We start from the raw sequence: 16,504 nt of genomic DNA, 5'->3' as shown, positions 1-16,504 counted from the left end.
TCAGGTTTATAGTTTGAAAAGTGAACTCTGATCCACTTAATCATTGTCTGTGTCACAGGCTTCCATTAGAATTCTGTGGGGAAATCTTCATGACCCTAATCTGCAGGCTTGCAAAAACTTTCCCACATGAACAATGTCAAGGTTGGGTATTAGCAGGAGATCTCACATCTTGCTCCCACTTACATCTCAGCCATAGCAGTCTCTAAGCAACTGGAAAGCTAAAAGGAGGAAACACCTCCTAGGCATCCTTTGTGAGCAGGGTCACTCTGCCAAACCTTTCACCTCCTAGGCATCCTTTGTGAGCAGGGTCACTCTGCCAAACCTTTCACCTCCTAGGCATCCTTTGTGAGCAGAGTCACAATGCCAAACCTTTCAAGTGAGTCTCTATGATTAGTGCTGCCTTAATAAATCACTTCCTAAGATAATTATAAGATATTTTTCCCATCTGTGCATTCTGTGTCATTTTTAAAGATGCACAGCTCTCCATTAATCTTACCTTCTAGAGCACCAACTTCATCATGCTGCTTTTCTTGGAGATCTAAAGTTTTCCCTTTCTTTTTCTTTTTGTTCATTGTTCTCATTGTTACTGTGGCTTACAGTAGCCACCAATACCAATGTTGTGTGCTAGGAAACCCACATTCTTGGTACTGTTGAGATTTCCTCTTCTATCCTAATTAGTTTCCTTTGCAATCAGACTGTCATATGGTCTTAGAGAACTGAGGAATTGAAACCAAATTCCTTGTCAGACTGTAGAATGGATGGCATTTTTCAATTTACAACAGTCCTTTTCCACATCTGAAATCTTATAATACAATCTTACTCTTTGCATTCATATTAGTGCTCTTTGATTCTAAGCACTCACAGAATCACACTCTAAGGCTTTATATATACATTGTTTTATCCCTATATTTTTAAACTGCTTCCCACCATTTTTCTAAAGTCTTTGTAAACTAATATTTTATTCATTTATTTTCATTAATTAATTAATTTGTTCATTTTTCATTCCAATTAGTGCTCCTTTATCCCAGTCCTCCCTCACATACCTCCTTCCACCATTTTTGCATATCCTTCTCTGCAAAGGGAGAAGATTTCCCAAGGCTTTACCCCACACTGGTACATCAAGTCACTGAAGGACTAGGCACATACTCTGCGACAGAGGACACACAAGGCAGCCCAGTTAGGTGAAAAGTATCCACATTAGGTAATAGACTCGTGATAAGCCCCTGCTCCAGATGTGGGGGACTCACATGAAGACCACACTGCACAGATGGTACAGATGCTAAGAGGTCCTAGATCCATCCCCTGCTGGCTCTGTGGTTGATGGTTCAGTCTCTGGGGGCCCCCAAGTGTACAAGGTAGTTAACACTATTGGTTTTCCTATGGAGTCCCAACCCCTTTGGGTCTCTCAATTCTTCTCCCAACTCTGCCACAAGACTCCTCAAGCTCCATGTAATGTTTGACTGTGGCTCTCTGCTGATTCCATAGGCTGCTGGGTGGAGTCACTCAGGGAACAGTTATGCTAGGCTCCTGTCAGCAAGCATAACAGAGTATCATTAATAGTGTCAGGAATTGTTTCTTGTCCATGGGATGGATCTCAATTGTTTGCCAGTTTCTTCTGTCTCTGCTCCATCTTTGTCCCTGCACATCTTGTAGGGAAGACACATTTTGAGTTGAAGGTTTTGTGGGAAGGTTGTTCCTCTTATACTTCCACTGGGAATCCTACCTAAGTATAAAAGGTTGCTACCTCAGATTCCATCTCTCTCACTGCAAGGAGTCTCAGTGAAAGTGACCCCCCCCCCAATAGTTGCCCTGCCAACCTTATCCCTGATCTTAAGAATCACATTATCAGGGTTAGTCACAGCAATGACTTCAGGTCTTTGCTACTAATTTTCAGTGTTAGACTCTTAACAAAAGTAACAAAGAACTTGACAGCAATTTAAAAGGAGGAATGATTTACCTTGACTCAATTTGAAAGATTTTAGATATGGTTAGTCCTGCCAATTGATTTGAACCCTGTAAGTGAAATTCATTACTAATGTAATTATTAATCATCAATAATTAATTATGGGCCATCAATAAATGATTAACTTTTCATTGTAATTAATATTACTTTCTTCCTCAATTGCAATTAATCAAATGACTATGAAATATATTTTATATTTAGTATGTTTTTTTCTTCTGTTGCTTTCTCTTAGAGACTGTTCAATCTTTAAGGAATTTATTTTCTAGTAAGTTATGACTGAGCACTTAAATTAGTAGGTAAAATGCTATTATGATGTAATTATGATTACTAATATTCTAATACCCACAATAAGTCATCATTCAAGGTTTCTCACACTTTTAACTCTTCACAGAACAATTTCTAGCAAAGTTCTATATTTTTGTCCCTCTAGCATCTGTGCTTTGTTCACTGGGTTCACTGTTCCATAATCTCTGCTATTGATAATTTCTTTTAAATAACCTCTTTTCACAATATTGGTGGGTTTAAATTTTATAAAGAAATCGAATTGAGGCCTAGAGAGTTAGCTTAGAGGTTAAGAGATTTTGCATCTCTTAGAAAGGTTTTGAATTTGCTTTCTTATCACTAATGTCAACCACTAGTATTATGATATTTATGGTTTGTTACCTGTCACATGGAAAATAATTTTGATGGTTGTAATGTTTATGTATCTTCCTTATATAATAAAATATCAAGAAAATAATAATTTCCTCTATGTTCAAACACTATTTTACCTGCCATAGGGTCATGTACATTCATTTAAAGTGTGTATTTTACAACACTTTTTCATAAAAAATATGGATGTATGGCAGCTAATGAAATATTTACTCAATTAAAAATTAAAGAAATAAGTGATGGTTGATATTTACCATAATCATTTCAAAGCTTTGTATATGTTATCATATGTATCAGAAAAAAACTTGTTTTTAGTATTTTTTCTGATATGCCTGTCATTATTTGCTGCTTTCTTAAACAGAATATATTTCATGTTGTAATCATTTCATAATGATTTGATAGCATCAAGATCATCACCAGTATTGGACTAAGAGCCTCTCTAAGTATTTCATAAATTGATTTTTCCCACTTAATAACAATAAATGATTGCTCAGTGGTAAATCAATGCATGTTTTCACTGGTTGCTCCTTCAGTGTTAGCTATTTGCAGCTTTCAGCTGCCCCAGCTCTTTCTAATTTATGGGTTTGTAAAAAGCCTTAGAAGTTAGGTAACTCAGTTTATTAATGTTCCATTAAAACTATAGACAAAAAGCTTTGTAAAACACCTTGCGGCTTTTCTAGTGAGTTGAAAGGAGAAGATTTATCATCAGCCTAGGTGTCTTTTTTTGACATCTACTTTGTCAGTTCAAAAACATATCACTTAATTTTGTGCATTGTTCAAGATAAATGAGGTTGCTAAATAATTGAATTATGCATATTACAACAAATCCTGCCTTCTGTAAGGTCAAAGCAGAATCCATAAGCACTAATTGCTGTCATCACAGTTGCTTTTATCAATGAACACCATCTACAGAGACTGAGAATTGGGCTTCAATAACAATTTGAACCATTTCTTCAACATTTGTGTTTTAGAAAAGAGATTGTTTCTTATATCATGAGGGAAATGATTTTATGTTTCCATTGTATCTTCTACCTTCTATTAAGGTTGCAATGTGAGTATGCTATATATCATAAAATAAAAATAAAGAAGTTTTGCTACTCTAATTATTATCACACGTGGCAAATTAGATCACAATCATATATTATCTCAGACTCCATCTATTTAAAAGTCTGGGAGGACTGGCTTATGTTCTCTATGAAGAAATGTAAAGCCGGGCCGTGGTGGCGCACGCCTTTAATCCCAGCACTTGGGAGGCAGAGGCAGGCAGATTTCTGAGTTCGAGGCTAGCCTGGTCTACCGAGTGAGTTCCAGGACAGTCAGAACTACACAGAGAAACCCTGTCTCGAAAATCAAAAAAAAAAAAAAAAAAAAAAAAAAAAAAAAAAGAAATGTGAAGCCGGGAAGTGGTGGCACATTCCTTTAATCCCAACACTTGGGAGGCAGAGGCAGGCAGATTTCTGAGTTCGAGGCCAGTCTGGTCTATAAAGTGAGTTTCAGGACAGCCACAGAGAAACACTGTCTTGAAAAAAATGAAACAAAAACAAAAACAAACAAACAAAAAAGAAATGTAAAAAGTGAAATGTTGCCGTAACTGTCCTCTGGGCAGTTGTATAGGATCCTTCCAAATCCAAATTATATTCAGATTGTTGGGACAGATCTCTCCCTGTAATTAGATGACTTTGATGCTGCCTGACACCTGACTTCCTACAAAAAAATTTTGAATTCTTTCTCTTGTGTCCGGCTCCATCTTTAAACATTATGTTGGTATCTTGTTATTGTTCCAAATTTTCCAATTGATCCTTTTATTAATAAATAGTCAAATGCTACATTTTCCAGTGGCCATATCATCAAAATGACAGAAATATCATCTGTGCCCCTTGAAACATAGAAAGTATAAGTAAAAGGAGTGATATTTTGTTATAATCAGAGGTTCTCAAAATAAAATAAAAATGATCTGCTCTAACATGCCCAGGGTCAAAGGTGAGGAGGACATAACATCTGTCCCAACACAGAGAGTAACTAGTACCACCAGGACTCAGGCACACAGGAACTCTGCCACCCAGTGGCTTGGGTTGCTTCCAGTATGTCTGGGCCAACTAGTGCCCTGAGCAGACCTTGGACACAACCTCTGCAGCCAGTCCCAAAACACCCAGAGGAAGCTCTACTCCCAGGTGCTCAAACAAGCCCAGGGTCACAGGATCCCAGAATCACATGATTGCAATGATAACTTAACTCTGAGGAGTTCTGACACAACCAGGATCACAGGAAGGACAGACTCCAGTCTACCTACTGCTGCAGTATGGGCTTAGTAGGATTGGGTTGATTAGCATCAAGTTACATTCTTCTGTTATCATTTGCCAATAGCTATTTACAAAAGACACATGCTTGAATATATGTATTATTTTCTAATAAGGAATATATTTAGTACTAATGCTACCAAGTTTGAGAGATCAGGCATAATTTTTAATTAAAAATAGATTTTTATTCACATAATTTATTATGATTACAGTTCCACTACAACTCCTCCCAGATCGTCCACACCTACACATCCAAATAAATCCTAAGGCTTTGTTGCTCTTTGTCAATAGAAAAATATCTAAAAGGAAATAAATAGAATAAGATAAAATAAAAACAAACAAACCTAATTGAGAAAAAATTATAAATAAAACAAATGAGGCAAAGAAAAACAAGGAACATATGCAGTAAAATACAATATGTACACACAAAGAAATCCCCAAAAGACAAAAATTTAGAAACATAATAAATAAGCAAATGATCTGTAAAGTTAAAGAAAAAGTCCCCTGTCAATGAATTACGAGAAAAAATCTTCCAAATTAACTTTAAGTTTGTTTTGTGTTGGCCATTTACTGTTGAATATGAGGCCTTCCCTTAAGTGTGGTTCGTTTACCCAGTAAGACTCCTTTGGATTAAACTGATTTTTTTTCTTTGAGTTGTTATCAGTTGGAGATATCATCCAGGTTAGGGATGAGAGCTGCTGTCCAAGTCCCTTTCAGTGCTGGTGCTCCATCTGGACTAGACAATCTGCTATCCATCTGCTCAGAGCATGTGCTTGCTGCCAGTGTCTGTGTTCATATGTGTATCAGAATTATCATCTCGAGAAGATTTTGATTTTTTGCTGTCTTCCTTTATTACTCTATTTTATAATCCCCTGCCTCCTCTTCTGCATATTTAACTGAACCCAAAGGGAAAGATTTATAGACATATCTAATTTAGAACTGACTTGTTCCAAGGTCTCTCTCATTTTCTGCACATTATAGTTGTAGATGCTGAAGTGCATGTACAGCAGGAAGAAATCTCTCTAATAGTAACTGAGCAAGGCATTGAGGTATGGGTATGAATGAATTTGATTAGAAGTCATTTATGTACTGTTAGCAAAAATAGAAATATTTCCTTTATCTTTAAGTCCATGGACAAACAAGTCTCAGAGTCTTTAACCATCTGAGAAGTGTCAGGCATGTTTTCCATCTCAAGGAGTAGGTCTGAAATCAAATCAGATAGTGGTTGGTTTCTCTTACACCTTTTGTAACATTCTTGTACATTGCAAGAAAGTCACCATTGTATATTCAAATATTTGAGGCTGGGTTGATGTTTACCTGCTCTTCTAGTAGCATGAAAAGAACTTCACAGTTCCATGAACAGCTTTACTTGGTCATGTTCAGTGAGTTATAAAGGCTCTGTCTTCAGCAAAAGGACCATAATGTCATTTTGTAGAGAGCAAGCACTGTAGCTTTGTTAATGGCCAGTCAATCTTGAAATTATTCAATGATGCAATTCAATTCAGAAAATATACTTATGACAGTGGAATGAAATAGAGCAAATGTGCTTAAATCTAAAAATAAGTATATTATTTTTAAGCTATACAAACACACATGTATATATATATATAAAACATCGATAATTATTTAATAATGTTTCTATTTTTACTTATGTCAGTTAATTCATCATTTAAGATTCTATACCATTATTATCTTACTTTTTAAGATAAATTGAGAGTAAATTATATCACATTACTATAATTGGTAAAATTTCTGCTTCCAAGATATTCTTATTTATTTATTTGTTTGTTTGTTTATTGTTGTTTATACTCTAAAAAGTTAATCAATCCACTTTGAAATAGATGTTCTCTAAACAAAAACATTTTCCTACATTACAATTAAAATAAAGCACTGATGTTTCAATGAAAGTACACAAAACTCATGGCTCATTTATTAAGATAAAATATTGGTGAATTGAGGCTAATCAGTGAGTCCAAACACTGAAGTAGAATTTTAAACTCTTATTTTTTATCATATAAATATTTGTGAATATGTTCTAAGCTGTAATATTTTATATAAGTAGCAAAAACTAATACTACTACTTTTGGAAGCTAATTTAGACATCTTCAATTTTTCTGTTTTGTGTTATTTTATTTCTCAAAGTTATATTTATTTGTTCAGAAAAAGAGTCATTAGAGACTATAATATAATTACTTAGGATAAAATTACATTTTATATATCTAAATGTTACTATAATTCTATTCTTCAGACAATTTTAAAGAAGTTTAAGTATCATGGTAAATATTTATTAAACATCTTCCAGTTGAAAATAAAAGTGCATTTATTTATTTTGTTTGTGCAGTGTATGTTTATGGACCATCTTTATCACAGTGCATATGTGAAAGTCAAATGATAATGTGTAGGATTAATTTTTTCCCTTCTGCTCAACGGGTTCTTATATCAAACACACATCATCAAAGCCTACAGAAAGCACCTTGTATTCTGAGCCATCTTACAGGCAATAAAAGTTTTGTTTGTTAAGTTTTATCTCTCTGTATCTATTTATCTGTCTGCCTTTCTGTGTGTTGTCTGTCTGCCTGTCTGCTTGTCTCTCTCTCTCTCTCTCTCTCTCTCTCCCTCTCTCTCCCTCCCTCTCCCCCTCCCTCCCTCTCTGCCTCTCTCTCCCTCCCTCTCTCTCCCTCCCTCTCTCTCCCCCTACCTCCCTCTCTGCCTCTCTCTCCCTTCCTCTCTCTCTCTCTCCTCCCTCCCTCTTTCCCCCCTCTCTCTCCCTCTCTCCCTTCCTCCCTCCCGCTCTCTCTCCCTCTCTCTCTCTTTTTCCCTCATCTACCTACCTACATGCCTACCTGCCTACCTGCCTACCTGCCTACCTACCTATAGCAAAATACAAATGTAAAAACAAAGTTTCCAGCCCAGTAATGTTTTGTTTAATGAACATATTTACTTTCAGAAATTGTTACAGATAGACAGCACACATAATTGTGTCATTTAAAGGAACTCTCATTCATTTTTTTCAAGCTAAAAAATATTTAAATGACAGAAATGTTTTAAAATTTGAGTATTCATTTCCAACATTGTTGCAATTAAACCAATAGTTTAACCCTGGACATATGTGTCTATTTGATCATTAGTCTCAGAAAGAAAAGAAAATAAAGTTAATGACTTATTATTACTTTTGTTTTCATGTCATGCTTTTCGTTCAGACAAATAGATGTGTTTACTATATTTTCTGCATTCTAATTTACATTGTATTGTTCAGGATGTTCATTGATTCATTGAGATTGATGACCACTTGGTTTTATATTCTATCAGGGGCTACAACCATAGAGAAGTATGACCTCAGAACAAACTTGTGGATTCAGGCAGGAATGATGAATGGCAGAAGGCTTCAGTTTGGTGTGGCTGTCATTGATGACAAGCTCTTTGTAATTGGAGGTCGAGATGGATTAAAGACTTTGAACACTGTTGAATGTTACAATCCCAGAACCAAGACATGGACTGTTTTACCACCAATGTCAACACATAGGCATGGTCTAGGTAAGGCCTATATTTTTTATATGTTTTAAAACTTTTCATTGAAAATACAAATGCATTAAAATAAATTCTTATATAAAATGATTGGCTTGGAGTATAATATTTTAAGTTTTTCAACATTTTCATAGATTGTTGAATGTATGGTTGTGGTATTGAAAAAGGAGGCCAACTCAAAGAAGGAGAGTTTAAGCTGTCCATAACATTTTTATAAACTAATATTCATATATTTGGTGTGAATAAGATGAAATATAGGCAAAATACTGAAGACAGATAGTGTACTAGATAGACAATGTATTGAAGTCCAGAGATAAAATGCTTCCTGTAAACTAGATGAACTTAAGATGGTTCCTCTCAGCATGGAAGAAAGGTAAGATTAACTGTTTTGTGATTAGTTTACTCCTCTTGAAAACTTTTAGAGAATGACCTGCAGATGGATGCCTTGAGCCAGTGTGACAGGCTGCTTCTGCTCTGCATGGAGCATTTCATTTAATGTGGAACAAGATTTGCAATCATAATATCTACCTGAGAATCAAGTATTTAAACTTTATATTTGAGTGTTTTAAAAGTAACAGTTAAATTCAATTTAATTTTGAACAATGATATCAATAATGAAATTATACTCTTTATTACTCACTTCTATATATTGTATATGAATAATTGAACAAAGGGAGTTTTATTAATTTTATTTTGTTTTATTTATTTATTTATTTGACATGGTTTCTCTGTGTAGCCCTAGCTGTTCTGAAACTTGATTTGTAGACTAGGATGTCCTTGAACTTACAGAGATCTGCCTATATATGCCTCCTGAGGGTGGGAATTAAAGGCATGTTCCACCACTGCTGCAAAGGGAATTTTTGAATTTACATACCATGTTGTATGGATTACAAGAAGAATTACAAAACACTTCTTTCAAATATTTGACATACTACAGGTAAATTAAGGCACATAATTTATGTATTTAGGATACACATTTTAAAGATGTTATATTTTAACTATAGATCCATATATTTAGACATCCATAGGAAAGAAGTTCTATAATAATTCATAAATGAATATAAATAATATTTCTGCAGCAATATATTGTGTAATGCACACACACACACACACACACACACACACACACACACCCATTCTCCTATCAATATAAGATGAGACTTACTCTTGAATAGAATGACAAAGACACTGTGTTTCAATAGGCCCATTTAAAAAGCTATGTGTATTAAAAGCACACCAGAAATACTCATATGGAAATGGAACTGTAAGGTAAACTATCTGAGGCAAGTATCATACTAATCTAGAATGCAATGATTCCCACAGGATTTAGAAACCAAATAGCAAATCAAATAGACAAGACTTTTCATGTCAAATTCTCTTCTAGATTGTGCCTCCTCTGGCTCTTCCATAAATATGCTGACATGTAATGTCTTTGTCTCGTGATTTGAACTCTCTCTGTGCTTTGGTTCCGATTGCTCATTGTTTCCTATATGCCTTTTATTTTTATTTTTTTCTTTTTGAGAAAGGCTCTTCTGCAGACCTTCTAAAATGCGTAACTGCATGCAATAACAAAACCACAACAGATAATCCCAAGGTTATTACATTTCCAAGCAGTCTCATTTGAAATACCCTTGTTAATGTTTAGCAAAGAGCTATATAGAGAAAACAGCCTTTGACTTGCACATTCACCCAAGATCCATTCAGATGCAGCAAGCTTGATTGGGAAATAAAGTGAAAATTGAGTGCTTGGACGAGGCAAGTATCCTTTCATGAACAGTTGAATGACAGAAAGCTCAGCAGAGTTGTGATACCCAAATACAGAAAGCATCCAAGGTCATATAGCTGTCTTCTCTGTAGATATGTTGCAATATTGATATTCCTGATTTAGTTACTCATATAAGTTTAATTTCTTTCTCTGCCAGTTCATCTAGATTGATTAATACCCAGTCTTTTGAATTGATTTCCATTTACATACAGCACATTAATTACAACAATATCTTTATCTCAATTCCCTTGGGATTATAAAGTCAAAATATTGTTACTTACTAATTAAATATATTTGCTTTCTTCTTAACAGTGTTAGTACCCTGTTATCCCTGTAAAGTTATTGCTTGTCTTTTTAATTCTTTTTTTTATTTATAGTCACTTCTCTCTCCCTTGGAATTTTCCAATTCTTCAACCTTCATTCTTCCTGTTACTCTTCCTTGTGCTCTTCTTCATCTTTTCCTAATCTTTCTTCTTTCTGTTCTTCTTCCTCTTAGTTTCAGATTTTATATGTCTTTCTAATGTTCCAATTCTTTTTATAAGTTTTGGCCAATTAAGTACACAGTTGTGTTTCTGAGTGTTCATATTGGTGATATAGATGTGAGATGATTTAATAAAAATGATTAAATCCCTGGATTTCTTTGTATCTTTGGTTAATAATGTAACTGAATGTAACTGACTCCTGAATAGGGAGCTGTGGTCTTGAAAGATGAATTCTTGGCTCACCTGCTATTGTCCTTCAAATACAGATATCAGAGACAAATCTTCATTTATTTCTATTATTCAAAAATCCCTTGAGATTGTCTTCTTTGTGACACATGACCTATGTTCAGAGCTGATGCATAAGAGCAGAACATTATACTCATGATAAGTGTCCATTGCTTTGCTGTTAGTATTTGCTTATTGAAACAAGATACATCATTGTATGCCTTTTAAAATTTCTAAATTTGTCTAAATTTTCATATCACTCAAAAAACATTGACTTTTTAATTTTTGTTCATTTTAAATTTATTCAAATTTTAACCAGTCATCATATATATATATATATATATATATTTATGTATATATATGTATATATGTGTGTGTATATATATAATGTATATAAATTTATATATGTAATATATATAGAAATTTTTAGAAATTTATATATTATATATATATTATATATAAAGTTATAGACTGTAGTATAGGGACAACCCTCATATATAACCTCCCAAACTAATTTGAGAATAAACAGGGACAAATAAAACTGATATCATTCACTTTAAACAATTAAAATGAGAATGTATAAAGTTGTAGAAATTTATGAATTTAATATGAATTAAACTTAATATTCAGAAAGACTGATATTTTACTCCTGAATAAGAAATCAAATGAAAGTGAGACATCATCTGAGAGATGTTATTTTAAGCACACTGTCTGACCTAAAAAGTGAATAGTCCAGAAACATCCTCAAAAATGAAATGAAAGCAGACAATATTCAATTTGTTCCAAATTTAATAACATTGGGATTATAATATATCCCATGGCATTTGTGGTTTGCGGAGGCAGCAACTGAGCTGAGCAGAACATGACCTGGTAGGTACACCAGTGGATAAGAGCAATTGGTTATTCAAATCAAATTCAAAATGGGAATTATATGAGCATTACATTATTTGGTATCAAATCCAGTTTTTATATAATAACATATGGCTGTTTAAACTTATAGTAGGCAGAAGTTTTACCTTAGCTAGTGATGAATCTAGCTAATTCTCAGGGGGGGGAGCATAAGAAAAATGAGACATCCAAGGTCTTGAATATCCTTCTTCAAACATAAATGGGAAGACAGGATGAGAGGGTGGGGAAGACCAAGGAGAGAGAAGGAGAATGGAAATTCTCAAGAGAAGACATTTGAATGTTTTAGTCATTCTAATGGTAAGATATGAAGATCTTCCACAGTTTCCTCCTGTGCATTCATAGGATATTTGTCTTTATAATATAAGTCCTCATCACAAGATTCCTTTACAAAAGCTAATACATGATGCCACCCCACTTACAAGACTTAGGCAGCCCTGTATTTTCTCTAAATTGTTCTTGTTGCTTGAATGAAGAATAATTCCATATCTGAAATATTACACTAATCTGTAATTACATAACTAAAACCATCTGAAATTGTCTACTTAAAATGGATAATGGAAAATAGTGAAATTAGATTTTATTGTATGTGAAACTGTTCCTTTGATAGGCAAACAGTCAGAATATATAAACTGTTGAAGAAAAGTTAAAATACTAAATACTGTTCAGCACATAATTATTATGAATACATATGTGCATGTATTTAGAAGAAAAATGACTAAATGTTGTCTATTTTCCACAGGATTTAGACAACACAGAAAAGAGCTAGTAACAAATGCACTGAGGAATATATCAGGAAAAATAAATAAATAAATAAATAAATAAATAAATAAATAAATATCAAACAAATAAAAAAGTCTATATTTCTATTACAGCTCACTGAAATAATTTTTTTATTCTAATCAGTCATTTTTTTATCTTAAATCGTTTTGATTATTTTATTAAAAAACACCTGGTTCAGAATACATACTGGTTTGCCAATTTATTCCATGTGTGTTTGTTCTGTTTTTGTTACTTTTACTTGTAGAATAACATTGTTTACTAGACCACATAAAGGTTTTTATCTTTATAAAGATTATCCATAAAAGATTTGCAAGATTTCACATGGAAATAGATTTTAAAACAGTACAATCAACATTGTGTATCATCTGTTAAATTTATATAGTATAAAAGAGGAGACATGTTGTAGTTACACAGCTAAAAGAAGTAATTCTTTGGTAGCAAATGTACATTTTTAAAGTTAGATCACCTATACAAATTCTACAAAGATGAACATGCACACAGTGCTACTATCTTATTCCCTATCCAGCTTTCATTGATAAGCACAGAAAATTATTAAAGTAAATAATTTATAGACTATAGATACATAATTGGTATCTCTGGCTTAAAACAATCAAATCAAAAGAAAAACACAACACACTATTTTCTCTTTACATATACAGATTTGATTTAAATAGATATACATAAGCCAATTTTAGAGCCACTAATTTTGTTCATTTTACTACTTTTGAAAATATAATTTATAACTTATTAATAATCATGTCAAAAGATAAATAAAACTGAATGTAGAATGTTGGCATCCAAGAACAATATAATTATTTATACACTGATAAACTATAAATGGAAAGTGAAAAAAACTTATATATTTAGATTTCTGTCAATACAATGCTATGTCACCTTTTTAATACCTAGCTTGAGTATCTCATGATATATTTATTGATTTATGTTCTTATTCAGGGAAATATACACAAAAGAATTTTAATGCCTGTACTCTCAGTAAGTTCTGCATGAATAGTTTCCTTGTTATTATAGTATAGGAACTAATTACATATTCTAGTTTTATATTAAGAGTTTTAAAATTGTAAAAGAAAATATTACTACTCAGAGACTCTTCAATGAAATAACAAGAATTTTTTCCACATTGTTAATTACTAGAAGTAACTTGATGCAACAGGTTTGATTAAACTTCAATTTGATTTCCATGAAATTTTGCTTTATAACAGTCTTATTCTAGGTTAAAATTTAAATATGTTTGTTTGTTTCACTACATTCTCTTAGAGAATATCAAAAGAAACAAATCTATTTATATTTCTAATGTAGTAATATATTAGATTTATTTACTTATATTTATCTATACTATCTATAGTATCTATATTATTTACATTAGAATATAGAATATAGAAATCTGTTAGATTTTTATCTATATTTATCTATATTATCTATATTTTTCCTATTAGAAACATATAGATAAATTTGTTCCTTTCGATATTCACTGGAAAATGTAGTAGAAATACAGTTAGATATGTCTCTAATACAGATAGATATAATTCAAGAAATACATGAGACATAAAAACTTTTTAAATAAAAGAAGATAGGAATATGTGTATGAATGTAAGAGAATTTTTTGCAAGAAAGGTCACTGGCTAAATACTCAATTTGCATTTATATTACATTGTTACAAACAATAATACTCAGAAAATATCAAATAGAAATGCACGCACTAAAGCCAGGCAGTGGTGGCGCATGCCTTTAATCCTAGCATTTGGGAGGCAGAGGCAGGCAGATTTCTGAGTTTAAGGACAGCCTGGTCTACAGAATGAGTTACAGGACAGCCAGAGCTACACAGAGAATCCCTGTCTAGAAAAAACAAAAACAAAAACAAAATGCATTAATTAATTAATTAAAATGAGTTAACTATAAATACATTAAATTAAAATGTGGTAACTAAGGTCCAGGAAGATTTAAGTGTGCTTTTTGAGAATTTTTGATGCCATCTTCTGTTATGTCCGAAGACAGCTACAGTATATTTATATAAATAAAATAAATCTAAAAAAGAAGAAGAAGAAGAAGAAGAAGAAGAAGAAGAAGAAGAAGAAGAAGAAGAAGAAGAAGAAGAAGGACCAGGGAAGTAGGATAAACAGCAAGAATGAAATAGAATAAGATGAATGCAGACTGTTATTTATTCTTCTGAGAACATTTTTGAATATGAACTTATTTTTGACTGTCAGCATCTAAAGTCACATTAACTTGAGACTTACATTAATACTAAAGTGAATGTCAAAAGCTGAGTCTATCATCTTAAACTTTATTCCCCACTTAATCTTCACAACAGCCCCCTTGAGGTTTTATTTTTACTGCAACCTTATGAACAAGAAACTGAAGCTCAGAGGTGAAGCAATTTAATTAGGCTTACAAGGATGCTCAGAAATCTTTGCAACTAAGTCTGTCCTCATGTAATTTCTTCTCTGAAAAGGAAGTATCCTATCAAGATCTGGCCAAGGGCATAATTCCTTGCACATCATTTTCCCCAAGACATTGAGTAAACACTTAAAGGATTAAGAGTTGAGTGATATGCATCGGGTCATACTGAATAATAGTTATGTAATTATTTTATGTTTATTTATTTACCTTTGCCACTGATGATTAAACCTAACACCTCATACAATCATTCTGCCCATGACATACTTTCAAGGTTGTTGTTTATGCTTACTTTTAGTTTGACTTTAATTAAGCACACATTAACAGGTATGGTGCTGATAAAAGTAGCAAATCATTGAATTTCTTTAATTCCTCTTAAAATACCATTCTTTAATGTCTATTGTGAGACATCAGTCAAATGACTGTGTTTATCTTAACACAAATCAAGAAAGTCTTATGATCTTAAATTAGTGCAATTATTTTTCTAACTTAGCCATTTATTTAAACATTGTAGTAGTAAAATGTTATAGATAACAACATTTGGTCACTTGTTTGTTGTTATGAAGTTATGTCTTTATATTATAGTTCACAAATGAATCTAATTTTATTATCCAGAGAAGGACTAAAAGTCACATGTTATAGAACTACTACCACTATAGAGAATTCATGAGCAATTACTTAAGATAATTATTTAAGATAACAACATAATCTATGTCCAAGCAGTAAATTCTTGTTACTGATGGCCTACCTGAAGAAAACCCCAAATCTGTTTATCTTTCCACTTCCTTAGCTACGTTTGACTAGTAGCAGCTGAGAGTGAACGTGTGCTGAGACAGATCACTGTGGTGCCTGAAGTGACAAACCCGTTTCCTCTATTGAAAATTAAATCTTGGCCTTCACATCTAGGAATTAATAAATGAAATAATTGCCTGTCAGAGTGCTGCTAAAATATTTAAGATGCAGAGATAAAGGGAATTAGCTCATTAAAAATAAATTGTGCCAGTTGGTTCTCATTGCTTGGGGTGAATTCTGAAAACAATAAGAAATTATTACAAATAATAGAATATGTAGATGGAAGGTAAAGATTGGTTTCCTTTCTTCTTGTTTCTCTTGCCTATGGATATCCATAAAGGTGAACTCCACACCACTAATTGCTGTCTTGTGAGGAGAAAACAGACCATAATGTTTAAACATGAGCAGAGCACAGAACTGCTATCCCTAGAAAAGGGAGTAGACTTCAATGGGCACAAGACTTCTGAACAACAGAAGTTGGGGTAAAGCTAGGAAGCAGAGAGTACTAGTGTTCTTTTGATGTACAAATAGTCCATCAGTATAATTATCTATTACCAGGCATATCTCCTAGGAAATAACACATAAGATTATCCTTTAATTTTATATTTGCTTTATATGTCCATTTGTAGAATACATAAACCTTTAATAGTAAATTACATAGTTTAGAACTTACAAGTACCCTCAGAGCTCCCAGGGACTA

At 32.9% G+C, this 16,504-nt stretch overlaps 1 protein-coding gene across 1 annotated transcript in view; it reads left to right on the top strand.

Moving 5' to 3' along the window:
- Window positions 1–16,504, top strand: part of Klhl1 (kelch like family member 1) — a 375,629-nt gene that overhangs the window by 305,350 nt on the left and 53,775 nt on the right. The window contains exon 7 of the mRNA XM_031361505.1: window positions 8,221–8,445. Coding sequence (XP_031217365.1) covers window positions 8,221–8,445 — 225 coding nt within the window. The remainder of the gene's footprint in view (window positions 1–8,220; window positions 8,446–16,504) is intronic.

This window comes from Mastomys coucha, unplaced genomic scaffold (assembly GCF_008632895.1).
Source record: "Mastomys coucha isolate ucsf_1 unplaced genomic scaffold, UCSF_Mcou_1 pScaffold9, whole genome shotgun sequence".
Classification (NCBI taxonomy): domain Eukaryota; kingdom Metazoa; phylum Chordata; class Mammalia; order Rodentia; family Muridae; genus Mastomys; species Mastomys coucha.
This window is presented reverse-complemented; position numbering and strand designations above follow the sequence as displayed.